This window comes from Patella vulgata, chromosome 2 (assembly GCF_932274485.2).
Source record: "Patella vulgata chromosome 2, xgPatVulg1.2, whole genome shotgun sequence".
Classification (NCBI taxonomy): domain Eukaryota; kingdom Metazoa; phylum Mollusca; class Gastropoda; family Patellidae; genus Patella; species Patella vulgata.
Window position 1 is genome coordinate 71525717 of NC_065880.2, and position 24725 is coordinate 71550441.

Here is a 24725-nt window from a genome sequence, read left to right on the forward strand (position 1 = left end):
CCTATTATTTTAGTATTCTTTAAGTGGCATTTAGTAACTGGTTAGATAAATTAACTATAAACATACTAATGGAAAACAGCTACTGATATATTTAGGTGACGTTTCGAAGAGTATTCTCTCAACGTTTTCAAGCTTAAAACGTTGAGAGAATACTCTTCGAAACGTCGCCTAAATATATCAGTAGTTGTTTTCCATTAGTATGTTTATAGTTAATCTATTATTTTAGGACATTCACAAAGACATTCGACACCCGACTGGTATATAACCAAGCCGATTTCAACGAAGTTAAATATAAAGAATTCTATTGTAATGGTTCGTATGTGGTGAATTACTCTTGGCAACCGTGGCAAGAATACTCTCGCCCTGTTTCGGGTGGCTACACCGTCTATTAAATTTTGTGGAAATTGGAAACCAATAATCAAATGAAAGTTATATGTAAGGCTTTATATGCCCATCTTTATTTTAACAGCTGTTTGTAACCTATTCATTTCGATGTATTTACTAGGAATTATTCAAACGTGGGCTGGCATCCACTCAGATTCGACAACCTTAATGATATAATGGTCAACGGATATTCAATTCTGGGTTGGTATGGGTAAAGATATTAAAGTAATGATGCACCCTTTGCATTTCGCTAAAATATACAATTTCTAACAACTTACTCCATGATATTATGCAGACAGACTGATTATTTAATTAAGAAAACAAAATCAAAATTCTAAAGCTAGATAATGTCCCCACTTGGATTCAATCGGGTTTAAAAAAGGCCAACCAATAAATTTTCGTGGACAATAAAATGCCCAAGGGCTAATTACATAGATGGATGAAATTTCAATTCCACATATCTTTGTAACTCCTGAAAAGAACTGGACCGTTTTTGGACTGATATTCCTATCAGAGATTCATCTTTCACAATATTGTAGTTTACAAGTGATTCATATACGACCAAAATGGGCATGGGGACTTTAATAATAATAAAAACTTTAATAAGCAGTTTTAAATATAATAATATGTAAAATTAATAATATATAAATTTTTAAAAAAAATGTGAAAATCAGATTTTAGGTGTTTGTAGATAACAATAATTTGTTTGACACTAAGATAATAGTTGTAAATTTATAAAAGTCCTGCATGTAAACCTTAGTCAGTGACTATAATAAATTTTACATGTTATACCCCCCACACACAAACAAAAAAGAGATTATGATTGTCTATAATAATGACAAGTAAAAACCCAATTTATCAGAATAAATGTCTTAAAAACATATGGTTCAATTTCATTTCAATAATTTGCTTTCAAGTAGGGGTCTTTAGCAGTGGCAGGAAACCCAAATGTGTGGACAGGCGACCATACTCCTTGTCACCACAAGTGGGGAAATGAAAAAACGTCACTTAACTCAATGACAGACTGTGTGATCTAAAGTGTTTTCCTGTCTTTTTTAACCCAATCGGTGAGGAAAGTAATGCGTTAAACACCATTTCCATTGAGTTCTGAAAGCAATCATTGACTAATTAAAACACAATTCTGATTATTTTTTTGTTGTTAATTAATAAAATTTGGCATTTTCTTCGTCTACTCTTTCATTTGGAGCTTTATAATCCTGTTAATTTCATTTTGGTCTTCCCTCTTAAACATTCTGCTCACTTTGTATATATACTTTTATTCCTGTTTTTCTTTTAAACTGGAACTATTCCATGGAAACAAAAGTTTTCCATTTAATACTTTAGAGAATATTAAAGACAAGCTACAGGTACTGTCTTCAGAAAATTCATCTTGTTTTGTAATTTCAAATATTGTTTTCAGGGGCAGCTGAGCAGTCTAAAAAATAAAATGTTTAATAATAATAATAATGTTTTTCAAGAAAGGCAACAACAGATATCCGGCCTCCCAAAATGTATTTCTTTTACAATGTTTTCTGGTACAATCATATTCTAATTACAGCTGTCTTTAACATGTATTCTTAAAATGTTTATTTACAGATGCTCTTGGGGGATTGGTATTCCAGACATTCTGCACACAGTGTGCTATCTCCTTCAAGAATAGATCTCGGACATGAATGGCAACCATATCCCAAAATTAGTGTACTTTTTTTGTAATCCTGTTTTAATACGTTTCACATCGGTCATGCACACAAAGGCTAAATATACCTTCTCAATTTTATTAAATGGAACCTGAATAATATTTCTTACAATTTTCGAAGTATACATAGTGTATTCAACTAAAATCGTCGATTTAGGAATTAAAATGTCAGTCAACTTTTTAGTGTCTGTTCTCAAGTGGAGTTAATTGTAGACACAGAAGAAGATTAGTATTCTATTTTAAAGCCAACACAGATTGCCAGGGCCGTATTCATGAAAACTTAAACTAATAATATTTTAACGAATACTGATGGTTCACTGGCTCAGCACTAAAATCATAGCACAAATTTGAGCTTCTGACCAATGAAAAAGATGCATTATTAAAATAATTTAGTTTAAGTTTACTTGAATAAGTCACCAGGGCAATGTTTTTACAGGGTTATCTACAAGGGATCTCATCTGTATACTGTTACAATACATGTGTAAGGGTGAAATAAAGAAACAATAATAGTAACTTGGTTCACCTCCATTGATAGAAGGAGACAATATTCACTTTGTTGACGACTTCTGCATGGTACAACATTAAATATAACACTCCCTAAATAATAAAAGACAAAGTTTAATAATAATGAATAAACCATTAAAACAATTTTTTCTACATTAATTTGAATTGTCTCGTTTAAAGTAATTATTTTTAGAAAGAAAGATTGTATTTACAATGTTATTTCTTTTGCTGTCTTCCTTAGGAAAAAAGAGTTACCTCCCATGTAAGGGAATAGAAAAAAGACTTCTGTAAAACTTACCTGATATTGAGTTAGACTTGAATATCCATGCTACTATAGTATAAATTTGTACTGTATTTAATTTCTGGACACACAAAGATAAAATACCTTGGATAGTCAATACTATAAATCTCAACTAAAATCATAAAGTATAGAAACAAAATATATATTTCTATTTCACAGACTCAAGCAATTTCAGCATATACATGTATATAGAGACAGAGAGCGATATAGTGTTTGACATCCAATCACAGACTAGATCATTTAGGGACTAACTAAGGTCTGATTGTATTTCAATGTATAAACAATATTTCATACCGGGTATGACATAAGTATTGTATTGTATATGCTAAAAAATATATAGTTTAAATCAATTGTATTTCATTAATTTGTAGCAGGGCTGGGGTATTTGGCAGTCAGAGATTACCAAACCGGAAGACCTGGAGAAAACCCACAAGGTGATCCTAAGTTTGAGATCCAAACCACGCCATTTAACTCAATGACCTAAAGCACCACTTTACCACCTAACTGCCCTTTTCTGTATATAAGGAATATAATATGGGCAGATACGATATAGAGTTGAATAGATATATTCCGCAATACACTGTTTAAAATAGAGAAGTGTGAATTGTGATGTATCAGGTCCGTTGGAATGTGTTCCTGGGGACAAGTCCCCTGGGGACAAGATGGATATGGTATACAGAAATGAAATGAATTGGGGTTTAATGTCCTACTGTTCTGCTCCAACTGGGCTAATAGTTAACCATACAGTGTGCTATGTGGGAAATTTTGCCCGGACAGTGGCACTACTGCCTATTCTTATATCAAATTCCAACTATCAAAGGATCTTTTATGTGCACGCCAAACGACTATACATTGTCCATTTCCAGGCCCTCTATCCAGCACCACTGACAAGGGGGAACTACACCGGAAAATCCTGATAAACTTTCTCGACCAACGCAGGGATCAAACATGGGACCTAGCGAGCCAACATCTTACTCATTTAGCCACTGTGGCTTCCCAAGACAGTATACAACCATGGGGGTACATGTATGCAAATATTATAAGGAATAAACAACTCACTGTGAGGAATACAAGGTAATATAATATAATTGTTGGTAGTAAGAAAACTAATATGGTCAGTATTAGCGTTCCAAAAAATAGCTGATCAACATCATAGGAAGCAGAGTCAACCCTTTCACGTAAAATATTCCATTTTTTACCACGAAATAATCTCCATAAAGCAGCAACAGCCGATATCTCCATACTGTATATTCTGAAAGTTTAATTACATGTTTAAAATTTTACCAGTAATGAACAGATTTACAAAACACTTAAATCTGACTAAGAGTAACAACTCATTAAATAATTATCAGAAATCATTAGAATATGTTTGGATTCTAATAGTTCTGCCCTACAGTAACGTTTAGTATACAAAACATTTTATATCAAGGGCTATAACTATGGAAGCAATCAGATATTAACTTTAGCCTCAAGAGTGTTAACAAGATTTTTCAAAGTGATCAAGGGCCATACTTCTGGGAGTAATTATCGGAAATCATTGCAAACCAATAGGCTTCTTCGGCTCATGGCCTCAAACACTGTGTATGAATTTTAACTAGAGCGTTAACAAGCAATTGTGGACGACGGATTGACGCGACAGCATTATACAACCACATTAATTTTCAATGTGGCCGTATAAAACTAGATGTACTACTTCTTAGAAACAAAAATTAAAAGGTTTTTTTTTAATTTTTTTTATCAATAAACAGAATGTAATTGATAAGTAATCTAGATAACATGGTTAAAAATCTAATCAATATGTAATCTGGATTACAGGGTCATGTTTTAATGTAATCGATAAATAATCTGAATTACAAGTGTTTTTTTTTTAAAAAAAAAGTAATCTAGATTACAAGGTTATGTTTTAATGAAATGGGTTAAATTAACAGTGCTTTGTTTAAAATATACAGCCAGCTCATTAGCCCTAGTTCGAGAATGTTTACATAAATGAGATAGATAAAAATATGTATATATATACCTTGCAGCATAAACATAGAAACAGTAAATATGTAAGGTTAACATAGACACTATATCTTGTAGAAGACTAAGTTGAAATGATAATCCTAGTATACTGATTGGGATAGATAAATATACTAATGATGATAAGATTGGTTGTACTAATGCAACATAACCTAAAATTTACAAAAAAAAAATTGCATTACTTCTTTTAATTACAAGGTTTTATTATTGTCAAAGTCTTAGTAATTAAGAATGTGTTTGCAAGAGAACCAAGTGGGGACCGGCACATGGTGGGTGACCGATTTTCACCATTTTTTTTTATGTATGATGGGTAACCCCTCCAAACCCCACTGCCACAATTTTAGATAAATCGAGCCATTTTTAGAGCGTAGAAAAAAATTTGAAATTTTAAGACTGAAAAAAGCCAAAAAATCATCATTTTCAGGCCACTTTTCAATTATTCCGTACAACTAAACTATGGCGAGTAGATTAATGAAACTTTATAGCGTAGCAGATATGGTTAGTGAGTTTACATTCTGAAAGTTTGATGGATTTTCATGGCGCGGTTTTTGGTATAGGGACTTATTGCTGCAAGGTACCAAAATAGCTCAATTTAGGTATGTCATTTTATTCTATCTATATCTCACCCACTGCGGGTTTAAGTATTTTTTTGGAATGCTGACTGAAAAGGCAATGGTCTATAGTATTAAGATCAAGAAAAAAATTGGGTGGCACTCGACCCGTTTAGTAGTAAATAATTTCCATTTTTGTACAAAAATAACGATTTTCAACAAAAATGAAGAAAAATAAACCGCTTTATTAACACACTGAAAAGCGTAACATGGCACCTGAAACCAAATTAACGTGGTTTCCAGTTCCATTAAGAGCAAGCCATAATAAAAATAGAAATAAACAAATAAATATTAACGCAGATTATATACTTTCATGTTCCATTATCAAAACTACAAATACTTATTACTATCAATCTATCTATCTATCTATCCAATAAGTATCTAATCACGAAAACTGAGCTCACAATTACACCGTTAAAATTTATCTATCTGTCTATCTATCCAATAAGTATCTAATCACGAAAACTGAGCTCACAATTACACCGTTAAAATTTTCAAACGATGAAGTTTGAAAAGCTTAATTTACTGTAAATGCCAAAAGAGCTGCTCTTGGTAAATACAATTAATCTCTCTAGACTATTTGTCAACATTTTATTAATTCGGCAATATAACCTCATGATCTAGTGGAAGGATGATGAATTTTTGAACAGCAAATTGTAAAAACTAAATAGTGTACTAGTCATATACATCTGTTTATACTTGACAAACGAATCAAGCGATATTTCAAAAAGACAAAAAACTAATTGTATATGAGCGTAAGGTCACTATTTTAGCATACTCACCACAGTGTTTACTTTGATTAGACCTAATCCCACTCAACACTGCCGTAATGAAAGCAAATTTCTGTTCCAAATTATGACTCGTCAATAGTCCGATTAACAACCAATACCTAACTTCGTAACAATATCATTCTGGTTTAAACAGAGTTTCAAATATGTTAACATAACATAAATTTATTATGCCCAATTAACCAGTGCATAACAGAATATTGCAGAAAAACTAATTGTGTGACAAACGATGCTATCAACATGGCTACAATGTAAACTATACTGTTTGGAGACGAACAATACTTTCACCGTTTTTAATACCTTAAATCACTGTCCAAAGTTTTAGGGAAGACCCCCAAAAACATAAGTATCAGAAGTCAATCCAGCAATGGCCAGAGCGGCATTTCTCTGGCTATTGCTTCAGGAATATGCTATTATAGTTTATTTCGGATAACTGGCTACTAAACAGCATTTTATTTGTGCAAAAGACGGGAAATTGAACAGCTGATTTCATCTGCCATCTTGGATGCTGGAGTGCAAATCTAACTTGGGCCTGACGAATAATAATAATAATAATATTAATATGTACATTTATATAGCGCATGTACTCCATGTACAGAAGCGTGTTCACTGCGCATACAATTAAATTTATTTAATTAATCTTGATAAGTCTTGCTGTAAAACAAGAAAGGGTTTGAGAGGATTTAATGATCTCTGGAAGATTGTTACGCAGTTAAGGCGCTTTCACTGAGCACGATCCGCATCCAAATGATATTAATTTTCACCTTGAACAACAAAACTGATGAATGTGTGTTCGGCCGGAGGTTACTCGAGGGAACCTGTATGTGCATAAAGTTAGATAAGTATATTTGAGCTAAGCCATTCACTGTGAATGATTCACATACTGATGCGTCAAAGACAGACTTTTGAAGATGATTGGCAGCCAATAGATTGATTTCAGAACAAGAGTAATATGAGAGTGTTTTGATGATCTGGTAAGAATTCGAGCTGCGGTATTTTCTACAAGTTGATTAGTTTTAATATTGGCACTAGATGTTTCTACTAACAAGCTGTTACAGTGGTCAATCCTTGGGAATACCAAATAACATATAAGTGTAGCAGCTGCTTCCTGTCTAATAAAGTTCCTGGACCAAAGATAACAGAGGACACCAAGAGGACACCTAACCTCTTCACAGTGTCTCATGGTAAAAATATTGCATCTCGTACAACCACATCATTTGAACTTGTATTTTTCAGATGTGTATTTTGACCACATAAAATATATTCTGATTTACTTAATTCAATTAAATTTAATTTCAACACATTTCTTGTCATCCTATCTTTAATGTCATGTGTACACAATTTGATGTCAGAATAATTAGGGAATGAAACAGTTTTTAAAAGGGAATAACTAGCGATCAGCTGTGTATCATCTGCATAAGAATGTCGTCCTAGAAACCATGATTATCGATTAGTTGTCCCAAATTCTTAGTATACATTACAGAAAGGACAGGTCCAAGGACTGATCCTTGTGGAACTCCCGAATCATCTGTACCGGCCCTACACAGAGTTGCTGGAAGGCGGTTGCATGGGGCATTATCAGGCCTAATAATCCAGGCAATGAATGATTTTATTGGAAAAATGATGTCAAAAATGAAGTCATTTTCTTCAAGTTCGACCATCAAATTTAATATGAAAGAAATCCGTGCCAGTCATTTTGTCAAAACCAAATATTAGTATTAGTAGTCCTCAACTTCCATTATTAATAGAATTATCCCCAGCCCCGCAGTGGGTGAGATATAGCATCATGAAATTTATATGTTTTAGCATATAGCAAAAACTACGTATCAAAATAAATTCCTCATAGCCTCAAATGGTTTCGGAAAAATTTAATAGTCATATATATTGAAGTAGTACACATGATCATTCATAAAAAAAATAATTAAAAAAAAACCCAAATCAATAGACAATGTATGGGAAATATTTGAATTTAGGGATTTTTTTTCAAAAAAATGACTTTTTTTTAACTCTAAAATGGCCATAGCTGGTTCTCCGTAACTACAAAGTTGGTGACCCTCATATTTCATGTGGGGTATACGGGGTACCCAATGACCAAATCTGCAAAGTTTGGTCAAAATCGCCCGACCCCGCTTGTGCCGTTTTTTTTTAAATTTTGCATGATTCTCTCGCAAACTCATTCTTAAATACATATACGCCCTTGAGCTCAAAGCATGAACTCTAGTTTCTGGCCGTACGTAACTAACGTACGAAAATTAAATGGTAGCTGGCTTTTTTTTCGCACGTATACAGTGAATGGCCATTTTGCTCAGTAATCCCAGCCAGAATTTGGATATTTTTTTAAAATTGCGTTAACGTTTTAAATTTTTGTTTAGAACTGAAATAAATTAACTTTTAGTCAATCCCCACGCTAAAAACATTAACAGAATTGATTGTGTATATCTGAAATAGACACGACCGAAGCACAAAATAGTGCCAATATGCCGACGTCAAATCTAGAGTTGTAGATGATGCTATTTTTGTGAAAAATCATTGGCAGAGCGATAAGACGTTCTGTACGGATTATACAGTCCTAAAGGCTGCAAGAAGGCTATTGTTTACAATGTAACATTGTGTCTTGTAATGTTGATAATGATCATAATGATGGTGTTTACATTTGTTTGTTGATGTGACCTAATGACCTGTGACGTTTAGATAACGTCATATGGATATCATGGCTATTCACTGTGTCAGAGTCACTTCTCTGCAGGTAGGGTGAGTCTGTCGTTCAGATTGGTTTCTGGCGTCCCATGTATTGGCAAGTTTCTGCCGACTTATGAACTTACCTGTCAGTCAACAGACATACCATAAAAAAGGATATTTGAAAGCATTTGACATTAGAACACAGTCAAAAACACTTAAAACTTGATTTAGATTTATAAATTGTAATTACAGTATGGTATGTAATGATGAAAATTGTCATGTGCTTTGAAAAAAGTGTCTTGCTAATCTGAGATTAAGAAATTATGTGAAAAATTGACTGAAGTGTGAGCCCTGGCTAAAACAAATCTTTAAGTCCAGGAATGAAATGCTCTGTTGTTACAATGACCACAGAACTTTCACTTTCAGGTATAGTTTTTGTCAGATTGTCACTGATACAATTTGACCATTAGAACAATTAAATATTTATTTAAATCACTCCTACCTGTCCACAGATCAATATGGTAAAGAAAGAATTGACCCATCAACTGAGTTAATTGTACATTTAACTTTAAACCAGCAGGTGCTCCCATTAACCGGTGAATTAAATCCGTTAATTTCCCAGCTATATCCTAAAATAATAAACTTAAAACTATTAAAATCTCTTAGAACTGATATAAAATACTATTTACTAGTAAATGTACCTGTAGCTATTTATTATTTTTTTTTTTAAATTAAAGAGGGACACTTAAGATGGTTGTCAATCAGAATCTGTATGCTAAAGTTTGCATATACTACTCTCATTTTTTAAATTATCATTGCAACTATGAAATTATAATTTGTTTCATATTTTACTTACATGAGTCCACTGTAGAGTAAAATTAACCAATTTATTATGCAAATCAAATTGCCATAACAGCATTAGCAACAAAATCCCTAATAGACAATCTACTATCTGGCTCCATATTCGATTTTGATACCTATATAGAAAGACTAAAAATTACTTCTATGTAACAGTTGCAAGCAGAAATTGACTGATCTTTGATAATTATAAAAACTTATTGTTCTTGGACGCAATAATATATATATACATACATTGAACAACAAACAAAAAAATAAGTTAGTGTTTGTATCATTTTGGGGAGAATTAGACAAATTTCATACATGTATTTGTAAACTATATAAACAGGGGCATTGGATAAATACAAATACTGCACCTTAATTTCATGATTGGAGTCTGTTTGTGGTATTCTGATATAGTTAGAAAAACATCAGCTCTTCTTTTCATCTGGGATAAAAAGGATGGACACATGATATGTCCTTGAGCTAGGCTGACAGCCATTCTGAAAAATGTATTACATATTACTAAATCTATGGGGATACTACACTGTCAGTCCCAATCGCCCCGAATTGAAGAAATTGCAATCAACTGGCGTGGAATTCAGTCCTGTCACAGTTCTGTCGGTCCTGACATCTGCAGTGGTGTGAGTAGAATCCTGACATAATTAAATACAACCAATATGTTTCAGCTGTCATGCATGGTTGGTTGAGATATTTTCTTATGCAGTCGACACATGCATTGTACTACAAATTGTCACGATATTTGGGATTGTGAAAATCCAGTTCTGAAACATCCAATCGAGGATCCCCATAATCTGATGTTTTACGTACACAGGTATCAAATAATTTTCAAAATAACCATACTCCAATTCTCTTCAAATCCATTCAAATATACAGGTCACATTCTATGGAATACAATTATTAGAGAGAGAGAGAGAAATGGGGTTTAACGTCCACTCGACACAAACTAGGTCATTTCGGGACTTATATATGGTTTTTAATTTTATTTCAATAATTGGCTTGCGCGTAGGGGTCTTTGGCAGTGGGAGGAAACCGGAGTACCCAGAGAAAACGCGCGAGGTTGGACAGGCGAACCTACTCCTTGTCACGTACAACAGTGGATTTGAAACCACACCAGTTGACTCAATGACAGACTTTATGATACAGCGAGCATGTGCTAACCATACAGCCATCCAACCCCCCTCTATGGAATACAATTACTGCTTATGACTGAGCGGCCGTTTGACTAGGCTTCTCTAGTAATTATCAAGCAATGATGACTAGAGAAGCCTAGTCAAAAGGTCGCTCAGTAATAAGCAGTAATTGCATTCCATAGAATTGTGACCTGTATATTCCAGTTCAATTACTAAATGCCATTTAAACAATAAATCTATTCAAAGCTAAATTACATTAAAAGTTACATTGGACCATCTACTTTTGAAACATCAGCCATATTCAATAGCTTGTATCGTATAAAAGTAGGGCCTACATTAATTTTAGAAAAAAATCTCACCTTTTGTATAATATCTGTGAACAATTCACTAGAAATTCTGATAAAGCAATAATACCAAGGTATCGCAGAATGATCTGAACTATCTTAAATACAAAATTTAAACTATAGTCAAATATTTGCTTTTTTGGAGAGCTAGTGAATTTCAGTGAGTGACACACATCTTCTATCACAGATTGTTGGATGTTTCCTGACAAAATATCTTCTACATTTTGTTGACCTCCTGCATGGGCTTTTTCCAAAAAGAGGTAAGATTCCTGAAATTCTTGGGGATTATACAAAACGCATGTACATTTCATCCTCTCACTTTTCACATAAACACTACAATCAACCAAATCAAAATCACTGACAGAAATGATCACCCAAACATCTTCTTGCTTGTCTAGATTTTGGTGGCAAAAGGATTGCTGTTTTCCAATAAGTTGTAATTCATTATCACAATGTTCATTTTGATTAACCTCAAGCACACAAACTGATTTGTTCTCCTGGTTTATTGTTCCAAAAAGAAATCCTGTTTCCCTTTTTCTATTTGGTCTAATGCCTGCTATAAATACTGTCCATATAGACTCCATACCATAGACTCTGTATAGGACCTGAAATTATAAAACCGGCAGCCTGTGTAGAAAGGAAGACTAGATGGCACTACAGCATAATATAGACTACCTTTTGATCTGATCCACAGTAAAGGAAATCCTTAATTTTTGTCAACAAAAATATACAATGAATATGTAGCAGGGATGTAAATGGTGCTTTGTGATTGTTCAAATATCTGGGGATGCCTAGATTGTTCTGTCCTGTGGCGTTTCAATTTTAAATATACTTCCAACCAACTTGGTCACAGGAAATTCCCTTTGGCTCACTCAGTAGAGTGGACAAACTCGAGGACAAACTCGAGGTCAAACAATTTGTGTCATTTCTGGATAATAAGAGCTATTAACAACATGTAAAGCAATCCACCCATAAATCAGGAAATATTCTTGACTGGGTTTTGACACCATCAGACTCCTCTCTGATCCAGGAAATGTATGTAGAACTAGAAGACAGATAGATATCCGACCACTACTATATCACAATAGCTCTTAATCTTTCTAGGTCCAAAACTGTCCGAAAGACTATAGTCTGTAAGAATATTAAAAGCATTGATTGGGATGCACTTACAACAGATTTGTCAAATTCAAACCTTGTACATGATTCAATGTCTAATGTCAATGTCCAAGTTGATAGACATGCTCCTGCCGTCACAAAAACTGTAATTCTACGGAGCAGAGCTCCATGATATAACAAGACAGTCCTTTAATCCAAACGCCAACGTCAGCATGTGGAACGGAAATGGCATAAAACGCGCTTAGATATTCACCGCCAAGCCAAAAGCAAGACATTGAAAGTGATCTGTGATGCTAAACGATTGCACTGTCATACATATATATAAAGGACTGCACTAATGATCCACAAAAAAACCCCAGATTCTTGAAAGCTCTTCCTGGTTCCAAATCTGAACTTATACTGCCTAACACTGACAGCCAATCCATTCTTGCCAATGAATTCAACAATTTTTTTGTTGAAAAGATTGAGACAATTTGAATTGGACTAATCTCAAACATTCCTGCAAGTTATGATGTACCAACTGACACATTTGATGGTCAGGAATTAACCAACTTCACACCCTTGAGTGAGAAGGAGGTGCAGGAGCTAATCAAGTCATCAAAACTCACAACATGCTTGTCAGATCCAATCCCAACTTCCCTGGTTTTCACAATTCTTAACCAACTTATCCCCTTTTTTCACTCGTCTGATTAATAACAGTTTAGCTAGTGGTGTTTTCCCTAACAAATTTAAAAATGCTGTGGTTCTTCCACCACAAACTCTTTGATAACCTGTCAGCCAGGTGTGGCATCGGAGGCAAAATCATACCTACATGGACGCACTCAGTCTCTACTTATTGCTAATTAGTTATCAGAAACAACCACCACATTAGCCTGTGGTGTACCTCAAGGCTCTGCATTAGGTCCTGCTTTTTTGTGTTATGCACCAGTCAAGTTGCATCCATTATTAAACATCATCAACTCTCCCACCATTCATATGCGGATATCACCCAGATTGTTGATTCATTCACACCAACTCAATATAGTAACTCATTCCAAGTAACATCATCATATACTCAGGAAATCAAGTCTTGGATGACATCAAGTATGTTCAAATTAAACGGTGACAAGACCGAAGTTGGTACGAAAAAGAACCTACAGAAAATTGATTCATCCATAGTGACCATTGCAGACTCTGATATACAAGTTAGTGTAACAAATCTTGGCATATTGTTAGATTCCAATCTAACAATGGAAAAACATGTCAATCACTTGTACAAGATATATTACCTTCATTTGAGAGCTAATGGCAATATCAGACATCTCCTTACAAAAGACTCTGCTCACATACTCGTTAGATGACTAGTCTTTTCTACTTCTAGACTTGAGTGGTCTAAATCACAACTTAATTTCAAAACTGCAAATTATTCAAAATACTGCTGCCAGGATAGTCTTGCTTCAAAACAAGTACATAACCAATCATTGTTAAAAGATCTTCACTGGCTACCTGTCCATTCGAGAATCCACGACAAAATTCTTTGCCATGTATATAGATATCTCAATGGAACTAGTCTAACCAAGATCCCAAGACCAGCATTTAATAGAAGTTCCCAACTTTAACCTTCCAACTTTTGGATATAAATCTTTCCGGTTCAGTGCTCGAAATCTATGGAATTCCACCTCTTCACTGAAATCATTCAAATCGAGATTAAAGACTCATCTGTTTAAATGTGAATACTGTTGTACTTGACCGAATATACTGTTGTGTAAATAGTGAAAGATGTCACGCTTTGAGCATGCATAAATTTGCGCATTGTAAATATACACTATTATTGATATTATGCTTGGAGTTGGAGTGGTGGGTTTGATTCCGGACAGGAGCATAGCTTTTAATTATTTCTCTTGAATATCCAAACTACAAACTTATAATTGGCGTTCACATAAAAAGATCATTTGACAGTTGTAGTGCTGCTGTCCAGGCAAAATGTCCCTCATAGCCCAATCAGAGCAGAGCAGAGCATAACAGTAGGACGTTAAACCCCATTTCACTTCTATAAACTCCATGCAGTGTCCCTCATTTTTGACTTGGGATGTAATGATATTGATTTAAAAGTGAACATATACATGTATTTAAAAGCGGAATAGACCTATAATTTGCCACAAATTACGGCCTCTTATCAGCCGGAGATCGTTTAAAATTTTTTGAAGGTTTCGGAAAACCAGTCCAGTTTCACAAATCACAGTCACTAGGACTCAGGAGAGAATCTAGTTCAGCTCAGAATTTAGGTCTCATTACACTCGCCCTGTACTGGCTGTAGTCTCAGCGTCTGTACTAGAGCTGAACTAGAGAAAATCGAGTTTCGATCATGCACTTCAGTCAGATTTGAAGACTAATAATCGCTATTGCAATTTCGTACACTTAACACGTTCCTTGGTAGTAATAAACAGAATCAATGAATTTCAATGACATATTCATCCCCATAACGGCGCTATACCCACATAATTACCTAAACTATAATAAAAAAAAAATTCACACATTTCCACCCGCTGACATTTCCTCTAGAGTGGTCCCCCTTTATTGAATACAGTGTAAAATGCTAACTTGGCAGACACATCTTAATGATCTTTATTAATTTGATTATGTCGAATATAGATACCCTTTGTTGATCAGTAATGTTTACTATGGGTCATTTTAGTCTATTCAATACATTTCTCTCAATTTACCATTACCTATCAGCAAAATAATAGTCTATATAAGTTTCACGTGTTTCATAAATTCGAGTCCTTGTCCAAATTAAAACCGTAGGGGTTATCTTCCCTTGAACAAGCAGTCGACTAAACTTGGTGTAGGCCTCGAAGAACATTAAACTTATAAATAATACACCATAATTATCTGTATGGATCCCCTTGAAATTTTACTGGTTACATCAGGAACAAGAGGGGAGAGACTTCTATTTAGATATCCATTTGAATCAGATGACAAGGACAGAAAATCAAGCAAAGGTGAAACTTTACTCTCTTTTATTTCGAGTAGGCCTACCGATAAACCACAGGCACAGCGACTGAGCTATAGACCTGATATATTTATCAAACCAGGCACACCTTACTACTAGGCCTACTTATAAATATAAAAAAGGAACGGTTCTATGAACAGTACACATACAAAACCTCTGTTTTGATTGACATGATATCCCCTGATATTTTCTTGGGTTTGTTTCGGGGGGGGGGGGGGCGCTGGGGTTATATTACTAATTAATGCACTAGTTCCTTTCGGAATGATTTCTGCTGGAGAACTAAGTCCTCTCACCGTTCCTGTCTGCTCATATTAGCAAGCAATATGAAATTGATGAAAATAATGCTACCCAACCTCAGTTCTATAATCTAAGGCGATTTTGGAATCTGTGCCTTCTAAGTTCTATTTTTAAAGGAGCTAAATCGCTAATATTTAGTACCTAGAAATTGACAAAAATGGGTCGCAACGTATATGAAAATGTAATATGAATGTATATAAACTGATTTACATTCAATCGTTTCTGTTTTTACTGTAATTTCTAATCAGTTATGTTCGGCGACATATGCCAGAAGTCTCATGTGAATGACAATATTTAGCGTCTGGTTTTTCCAGTCTACTCCGATGGTATTTATTGCGCATGCTCTCCAGATAAGAATATAGCGTCACCATTTGACATGACTTATGGAATATGTCTAGCCCTGTTCTTTGAGTCCCTTGTTCCAAATGGCGCTGAAACGCATTATGGTACACGATTCATGTACCAATGGTAAAATGTTTATTTTGTCTTGAATATTGGATATCAGAAGCCCATCTTTTCCCTGTAAGATAACAAGACCAATGTTGATTTGAATTGACAAATAATTTGTGTTTTCAATGTCGAAGATTTTTGATGATATTGAGTTAGAGACTTAGCTACTTTTACCGGAATTCTTCTTTTTTTGCCAAAATTAAGAAATCATTTCTCACCACATCTGACATAATTTTTAATAGTTCTACCATGAAGACTTATTGCCAATAATGTCAAAAAGAAGGTGCAGGAACTGTCAGAGGACTTCATCTGTTCAGAAACTGTTTAAAAAAGAACTACTATGTACCGTCAGGCTTGACTTAAAACTTAATTTTGCCTGCATATTGACCTATAATTTAATCAAATTGTTATTAAAAGGTGATTAGGCTTTCAATTATTTTTTTTTTAAATTACATTGGCGATTAGATATATCTCTGTGCCACAATGGTGTATTAATATTTTGATGTATATTCATTATTACCCAATGTGATATTTCACATGCACCGTACCAAATCCAAGAACTGATACTTTATCTGCCAAAACTTTGTCAGAGTAGGCTTATATGCCTCACCTTCCAGCAGTTTTTAAAAAAAAAAAAAAAACAAGGCTTGGTAGAATATTATTTGTTACGTTCTCTGCTCTACATGTTTGACCAGGTTGTATTTTGTATCATTACAGCTGTTAACAGAAATCCATATGCAGTAAAGATTGCTGAAGATATTCAAAGCCAAAGGTTAGTACGGGTACATCAATTTGATCTAAAGATTTTGCATATTTCCAAGAATTTTGTTCAAACTGCTCACCCAAAAAGTAGAAGACACAGTACGATGTTCGCGAATACAGTATAGACAATACAGCTTTAAACAATAAACAAGTTTACAGTTAACATGCTAAAATATCAAAATGAGTGCTATATCCTAATCCAAAGATGTGTACTATTTTCATATTTCATTTCCATCTTTTTTTTGGGGGGGCGGGGGTGGTCATGCATGTATGTATCTGTTCCTTAGAATAATAAGTAAGTAAATAAATAAATGATTTGTTTTTCTTGCAGATGTGATGAAAAGATTGGAACTGAGAAATGCAGGTAGAGACTAAATTCTAATACTAGCACTGATTAAATTTAAGAATCCATGATATAAAATTTTGTTATTCATTGTTTTTAAACTGTAACATTGTGTATTGAGTACCTAGTATCAAAGAACATGAAAATGTAAAGTTCTTAAATTGTTCTTTATGAATTTCAGATTCAGCAACACTTTATTAGCCAGTTTGTTGGCACCAAAATCAACACTGTGTTACCAAAATTTTGATCTTAAAATAGACGATATCAGATTTATTGGATTCCCCGTCCTACTACATGAGACTTTACCAAAACAAACAGGACACAGAATTATAACAGTAAATGTAGTTTTTGCTCTAAAGGTAGGCTGTAGTTTATGGCAGAAAAATAAGTGGTTTTTTTAATTTTAATATAAAAAGGTTTAAGTTTTTGTCATAAAATAATGGGTAATGATAATTAATTACTTTCACTGAAATGGGTAATGGTAATTAATTAATTACATTACTGGAATTGAGAAAGTAATTGTAATGATTACATTTATAAGGTAATGGTAATGTAATTATTTTACATTGACAATGTAATGGCCCCAGACTGGTAGTTTATTGTATCAGGATCAGAATGGGGTTTTGAAATCAATTACGAATTATGAAATGGAATTGAATGGTGTTTAATGTCTCGGCAACAGAATTCATTGGGCATTTTGAGATAGATAAGAGGCAATTTTTATTTGTATGGTTATGTTCGAGAAGTTTTCTCAGACAGTTGCTTTCCCTGCAAATGATTTTGGTATCCAAATGGGGCGAGGTGGTGGTGGCAGGAATAGTGTAAATAAAAGCCCACAGTGTGATTCCAATCAGTCTGAACAGTTCAATACAAAGAATATTTTTTGTTGTTTAATTTCAGGCAAATTTAGAGAAATTTATTATAGACAGATTCCACATTATATGTAAACAACTGACAGTAGCAATACAACATGAAGAAAGACGATGTAATTATTTATCAGTGCAAGCTAAAGTTATGATGGCATTACATGATGAAATGGCCGCACGCACAGAAGGTAATTTATTATAATAGTAGCATGAAATAGCCGTTAGAACACTAGGACTTCAATAAAACTCAGCTTTCAACATGGCTGGTATTAGTATGGCTCCCAACCACTGTTTCCTCGCAGCTCTGCACATGCACTCATGTTTTACTTGTGCACACAAATTTTGGGCTATATAAAGAAATATTGCCACAGCACTTTTTGAGATTCATTAAAGTTGTAGATGACCAGAATATAGTGTGTTTTAACTCCATACAAAGACTAGATATGGTTGTTATTATAAATTTATGACAATATTTCTGCTTTAATCGACCATCGAAATAAATTGATTAAGCTGTTAAAAACTTTGATTTTATTATTTTTAACAGATTGTTTGGAATCACCTTATAAACTGATTCTTCAAAAAAGTCAACTGGCAAATGAATTAAAACAAGTGTTTGACAGGTAAAGTAGAGTATTATTTTGATTGTTCATATATCAGACAGAGTGATAGAGAGAGAAACAGAGCTTAACATCTACTTAACACAAACTATGTCATTTTGGGATTAACATGTACAATTTCAATCATTCTTTGTCAATTTCTATTTACAGTTTATGTTCTACTGGTGTCGTTCGAATGTATTTAAATAACTGGATAGAGATCAATGTTTGTTTACCAACAATATACAATGATTTTCTACCTTCCTCGTCTTCTAAATGTGATGTAGGTACTTTTATATTAATATCAAACTTTGCCTTTCACTTAAAGATTTATGATGTAAGATTTAGATAAAGAGCTTTTATAGTTTCAAAATAGATAATGAACAATGAATATAATGAAAATTTCAGTCAATATTTGATATGATCTAATCCAATTAATAGTTGATCATAAGCTTGTCATGTGAATAAAAGTGATAATATAGATAATATATGAAGCCAGCCCTTCAATACACAGATTTAGCTCTTACATAATGCATCTTTAAGAAGTTTTGGTTGGTTTGTCATTACTATGTTTAGTACTGTCATGTATGGGTAGTTATGCTGCACTTTCTCTCAGACCCATGATCAGCATGTATTAGTAATGCCATTTATGTTGTTCAATAAAAGAAGAGAAAAATTTACTGGAATTCAAAGATCACACCGTAATAAAGTTTAATTGTTCATAATCAGTTACGCAAAAATATTTTTGAAAATAAACATTTGATTGCTCTTCTCAAAATTCTTGACTCCAAATTTTATAGTTTTTAAAAAGAACACCTAACCACAAGACTGAAGAACAAGAAATCATATGGTATGGCCAAATTATATGATTTGCATGAATAGTCCAGTATAATCTCTATATTTTTATATTATTTCAGTTTAGTGCTATAGAGAAGTGTATTTCTGGTTTAAGGTAATATACTTTATACTGTCAACTAGGTTACTTTTCATATATTAGGCAATGGATCAAAAACATTTCTATGTTACCTTTCAAATAGTACCTGAAACTCAAATGTTTCTACCCCAGTATGAAAAAATCTTTATTTCCTAGTGTCATTTCTGAATAGTTGTTCTTCAGAAGAAGATTGTGGAAAATTAAATTAGATCGCCACCACCTATCAGACACCAGCTATAATACTGAATTGTAAAAATTGGATGTAATATTTTCAGTGGATGTAAAGAAGAAATTGAAGAAGTCTTGATGACATAATTGATGACATAAGCCCTTTTGGCCATTGGCTTGATGTGCTAAAAGATCTCACTATCCTATTTATTTTAATTTATTAAATTACAGGCCATACCATGGTGTATTGTTAACTGTAGATGAACAAGCATTATTAGATTCATTACCAATGGATAGTACTCCAGCATTAACTAGATTAGTAAAGGCAACCAGTCCCCTTAAAAATATACAAACCATTGCCTTAGATGCTGATCTAAGTCTTTCACAGGTACAATCTTTTATTTTACAGAATTAAACTGTTGGACTCACTCAAGATAGTAACCTTGCCCAATGCATGACAGAAATCAACTAACAACCAAAAGCTGGTGTACGTTATTGATAATAGGGTGAAACATGTAACTAAAACGCATTAAATGCTAATAAGTTATATTATATTTTCTATGAACAGTAAAAAAACCTACACATTTTCATGTTCCGAATTTGGTGTTTACAAACAGTAGTGATTATTAACTAATATGAACGATAATAGAACCAGACTAATTGTTCATTTAACCAGCGTCGAATGTAGTTTGAGAGACTATGTTGTTTATTGTGTAGAACATCAGTTGAGTGTCAAACACCGACAATTGATACATTTCATTTCAAGCGTAGGACATTCATGGTCACTATTAGACCCTAAACCTTGACATAAATGTTTAAATAAATTTTAAGGATTAGCTGACAAGTTGACTTCTTAATCAACAAATAATAATCAACGGATTGTAGAAAGGAGGTTGATGTTGATTTAGGATTTATAATGGCTGATTCACTGTTTTATCAATCAACTTTTTCATACAACATCGGGCAACTATAATAATCAGCCTCTTAAGATTCCTGGGTTTGAGTTTCATAAAGGTATTGTGATTTCCAGTTCCATACAAGTACCGGTATTGTGTTTTATTATGTGAAATTTATCTGTGGCTACAAAGTAATGAATATGATTTAAAATTGTCATTAAAATTAACTTTTCTACCAAATTTCAGGTCTTTCAGTTAGTTTGTCATCTAATTTATTGGGCAAAAGCTATAATAATTTATCCACTATGTGAAACCAACACTTATATCATATCACCACATGCAAATATATATGTGTAAGTAAAAAAGAACTAACTCATTACAGATTCACCTGTGGGGGGGTAATCGTTTGTCGTCCCGAGAGTTTTTAATTGATAGGAATGCAATTAAGTGACTCAGGTCTATCAGTCCCAATAACTGAAGTAATGTCAATAGAATCGTTATGTAAATAAACACAGCGAACGTGTTTCAACAGTTGTGGTTGGGTAATGTATTTTCTTATTCAGTTGGCGCACGCTTTGTAGCCCAAAATTCTATCACTGATCATGGAATTGAGAGAAATCTATACTGTATTTCAGTAATTGTCACTCATGGCTGAGGGAAGACCTCAAAATATGCACACCTGTGTATAATGAATATGCTTGATCTCACTGTATGAAATAACATCAAATTGATGTGTATTCCCCATTAAAATTATTAATTAATGGTGATGTGATTTTTAGGAATTCCAATCTAGTACAGATATTTGTTGATGAGTTTCCTGGTAAGAATCTTCATGTTGAGTTGGCTGAATTTTCTCTACCCAAACAATTACGAGATGGCAACATATTTGAACATCGTTACAAACAGGTTTGTATAATATTAAGTTTACAGAAAAAGGTTTAGATTCAATTAACATTATGATTGTGCAGCTGTAGTGTTGTTTGATGATTTTCCTTATCACTTGGATGGAACAAAAAACCAAAGTCTTGTGAAAGATCTGTCAAATATACTTTTTTAAAAAAAAGCAGGATGAGAAATGAAATGATATGGTGTTTAATTTTTCTCTATTTCTGCACCAAGTGGGCTAATGCAAACAGGGAGCTGCCATGCCGTGTGCTATGAGGATAACTCTGTCCAGAGAGCAGAGTTTCCACCTACTCTTCATCCAATTTTAACAGTCAAGGGTTCTTTCACATGCATGCATGACATATCCCCATTTCCATTAGCCCAGTTGGTGTAGAAAAGAAGAACAATAAACACCATATCATTTAATTTCTCATCCTGCTTTTCTTTAAAAAAAAGTATCTTCTGTCAAATGCAAATGTCACCTAGTATTCAGTATTTATTATGGATTGTTTATACGTCCAAATTTTCAGAGGGACGTATATTGTCATCACCCCTGTCCATCCATTCACATTTTGTTCATGGACACTCTACAGGTCACAATTTTTATCTGATTTTGACGAAACTTTAAATATAGGTTTATATCCCAAAGATCTCTGATCCTGTCGATATTGGCATGATTGGCATGTATCGGACCTTAACTTTATGAATTGTGGCCCCTGATTGTACAAAAATCACAATTTTAGCTTGTTCTCTGTCCATCTCATGAAAAATATGGGGGTATATTGCATGGCAACCGCTTGTTCTGGTCTGTTCCTACACTTTTACCAATCAGTAAGTTAATTAAATTATTTATTTATTCCAGGCACAAAGTGTAAAGATGGTGATATGGTTATTACAGCATCAATTATTGATGCAATTACATAAATATATATCTATTATAGCACCTAAATATAAATATGATATAGATCCAGATAAACAGACTGATACACCACAAGTTATAGAGGAAGATATCTTTAGTGTTTTATTAGATGATAATCATCTAACTAGAACTCATAGTTTATCAGATTTAGCTTCAGGTATCTAGTAACTTGTTTAATTGGCATTTAGTAATTGGACATATGACAAGGTACAGTTTTATGGATACACATAATTCCAATAATTGTGTATCTATAAATGTGTACCTTGTGTTAGGTATCTAGTAGATTATTTTTCAATCCAGATTATTTACGGTATTTGGAAATACCTAATTCTTAATTAACTTAAACCTTTGTCAAGGTGGGGGGGGGCATGAAACCATAAGGTCTGTCATTCAATCAAGTGACATGGTGTCGATTCCCCACTGGTACTTGACAAGGTGTGGAGTCATCTGTCCACCCTCATGGGTTTTCTCTGGGTCCTCTGGTTTCCACCTACTGCTAAACACCCCTATGTGTAAGTGAATTATTGAAACATCTCTCTTCTCTCCACTCTCTCTCTCTCCCAACACCTGGGCTGGTCATAAAAACAATATAATTATGTCCATTTGTCGGCTCCATAATCAATGCTGTTAATATATGAAAGCTTCTCAGAAGTATTTTACAGAACCAGAATTTTATTGTTATAAATTTAGTCCAGTTGTTTTAAATTAAGCTTAAACTTCAAGCCCTGAGGGCTACAACTCTTTCAAAAGTAGTGAATGGGGGTGGTCCCAGGAAGGTACAAAAATTTATGGAGGTGGGTGTAAATATATTTTTATCTCAGGCTAAAATTCTGTTTATAATCAACTGGAAATGAATTTTATGGGCTCCAGAACCAATCCCTAAATTCTCCGAAATAAAAGTTATCCAGAAAAGTGACATACATTATGTTGTGTTATACAAGAAACATCTGAAGCTGCTTACTTCAGCTGCAAGAACGACCAACCAGAATTTCCATTCAGGACCTTGTGATACATTTTATTGTATCTTTTTTTTCCCTTTATTTTAATTAGTGAACAGTGATGAAAGTTTTGGCGGTGTACAACTCGACAACCATGAACCGATTGTAGCACAGATGAATAGTGATGTTTTAAAAGCCATTAAAAGTTTACCTGCTGCCAAAAATGTTGAAGATTTAAAATTCTTTTTAAAGTTAGTTTATACAAAATCTACTTAAAATTACTGGTAGTCTCACCCACACATATATCTTTAGTTGTCGAAGTTTATAAAAATAGTTATAATTTAGTTGCACTATTATATAGAGTTTAATCCAGTTACTGGAGCTCGCGGGTGGATTTGAGAAACATATGGTATGGCACTAGAAGTGTGTGCCTAAACCATGTACTTTTATTTTCTCCTGGAACACCTCTGCCAAACTTGCCCTGCACCTTATCTATGCATGTGCCTAATCCACCGAAGAAAATGGTAGTGTGCTGTGATGGAAATTTTGCCCAGACGGCCTACTCAAACTGTCATTGGGTCTTTTATGTAACATGTCAACATGTGCATAGGAACCCTTTTTATTGTCCCATCTGAACAACTAGACGATGTTCCTTGTCAGACCTTTGTCCTGGTTAGTGAGTTAGTGCCTACTCACTGAGGCACCATAGTTCCCTCCAAGCTCTGATATTTTAAATTAAAATATTGTAACAATCGTAAAAAAGGTACATATTTTAACTTTTTATATATTTATAGACTAAATAGTTAGGTGTGGCTAATATATCTTCTATATCTATTTCAGACTGTGTCCTTATTTTAATGGAAAATGTCACATAGAAGAAATAATGTTTTATGAGAATATATCTAGATCACAAATTACCACGTTACTGGACAAGTTTAAGGACATTCTAGTGGTTTATTCCCACCAAGATCCTGCTACAACATTTTTTACATGACAAATGAATTATACAGCTTTATTTATTATGCAGTTCGTACCAGGGCTTATGTGTCTTAGTGTTTCACTATACATCATGTGTCCGTATCAACAGAGTATCCCCACTGTATTCAACATTTAATTCTGTGGTCTATATCGTGATCTTCAAAATGATGTCCAAGCCACATTTATACAAATATTTCGGGGTTGTATATTTGTATTGGATTTAATCAAAAACAGCTATTGGGTCACAAGACATCTGATTATGAACATT

At 33.8% G+C, this 24725-nt stretch overlaps 2 protein-coding genes across 6 annotated transcripts; one reads left to right on the plus strand and one right to left on the minus strand.

Moving 5' to 3' along the window:
* Positions 1-230: 230 nt before the first annotated feature.
* On the minus strand, positions 231-15182 carry LOC126811736 (phosphatidylinositol N-acetylglucosaminyltransferase subunit Q). 5 transcript variants are annotated; one of them, XM_050537604.2, is made up of 10 exons: positions 15142-15182; positions 11333-11922; positions 10197-10322; positions 9839-9959; positions 9485-9611; positions 4903-5056; positions 3945-4137; positions 2883-2997; positions 2604-2677; positions 231-1819 (listed from the first exon to the last, which is right to left on the minus strand). In XM_050537604.2, exons 2-10 carry the CDS (start codon positions 11899-11901, stop codon positions 1661-1663), a joined length of 1638 nt encoding a protein of 545 aa, XP_050393561.1. In that variant the 5' UTR covers positions 11902-11922; positions 15142-15182; the 3' UTR covers positions 231-1660. The 5 variants fall into 5 exon arrangements, with proteins under 5 accessions (XP_050393561.1, XP_050393560.1, XP_050393562.1 ...); XM_050537603.2 differs by lacking the exon at positions 15142-15182 and adding an exon at positions 14919-14979; XM_050537605.2 differs by lacking the exon at positions 15142-15182 and adding an exon at positions 14829-14892.
* Positions 15183-15210: 28 nt separating this feature from the next.
* Positions 15211-24473, plus strand: LOC126811738 (GATOR complex protein NPRL3). Its single transcript, XM_050537607.2, has 14 exons — positions 15211-15414; positions 16890-16944; positions 17266-17298; positions 17459-17636; positions 18178-18331; positions 18688-18763; positions 18911-19022; positions 19657-19691; positions 20073-20229; positions 20984-21090; positions 21517-21643; positions 22485-22698; positions 23592-23730; positions 24320-24473. The coding sequence occupies exons 1-14, from the start codon at positions 15309-15311 to the stop codon at positions 24471-24473; spliced, it is 1647 nt and encodes a 548-aa protein (XP_050393564.1). The 5' UTR covers positions 15211-15308.
* The last annotated feature ends 252 nt before the right edge of the window (positions 24474-24725 follow it).

Excerpts from the sequence above, each read along its gene's own strand:
- LOC126811736 (XM_050537602.2), bottom strand. The coding sequence starts at position 13,734 with ATGTCTGATATTGCCATTAGCTCTCAAATGAAG. Across the intron at positions 11,923-13,701 it reads CCATTAGCTCTCAAATGAAG|GTCCTATACAGAGTCTATGG; the intron begins GTAATATATCTT and ends TTATAATTTCAG. Across the intron at positions 2,678-2,882 it reads CAAGTCTAACTCAATATCAG|GGAGTGTTATATTTAATGTT; the intron begins GTAAGTTTTACA and ends TTTATTATTTAG.
- LOC126811738 (XM_050537607.2), top strand. The coding sequence starts at position 15,309 with ATGGATCCCCTTGAAATTTTACTGGTTACATCAGGAACAAGAGGGGAG. Across the intron at positions 19,692-20,072 it reads AAGTGTATTTCTGGTTTAAG|GCCATACCATGGTGTATTGT; the intron begins GTAATATACTTT and ends ATTAAATTACAG. Across the intron at positions 22,699-23,591 it reads TTTATCAGATTTAGCTTCAG|TGAACAGTGATGAAAGTTTT; the intron begins GTATCTAGTAAC and ends TATTTTAATTAG.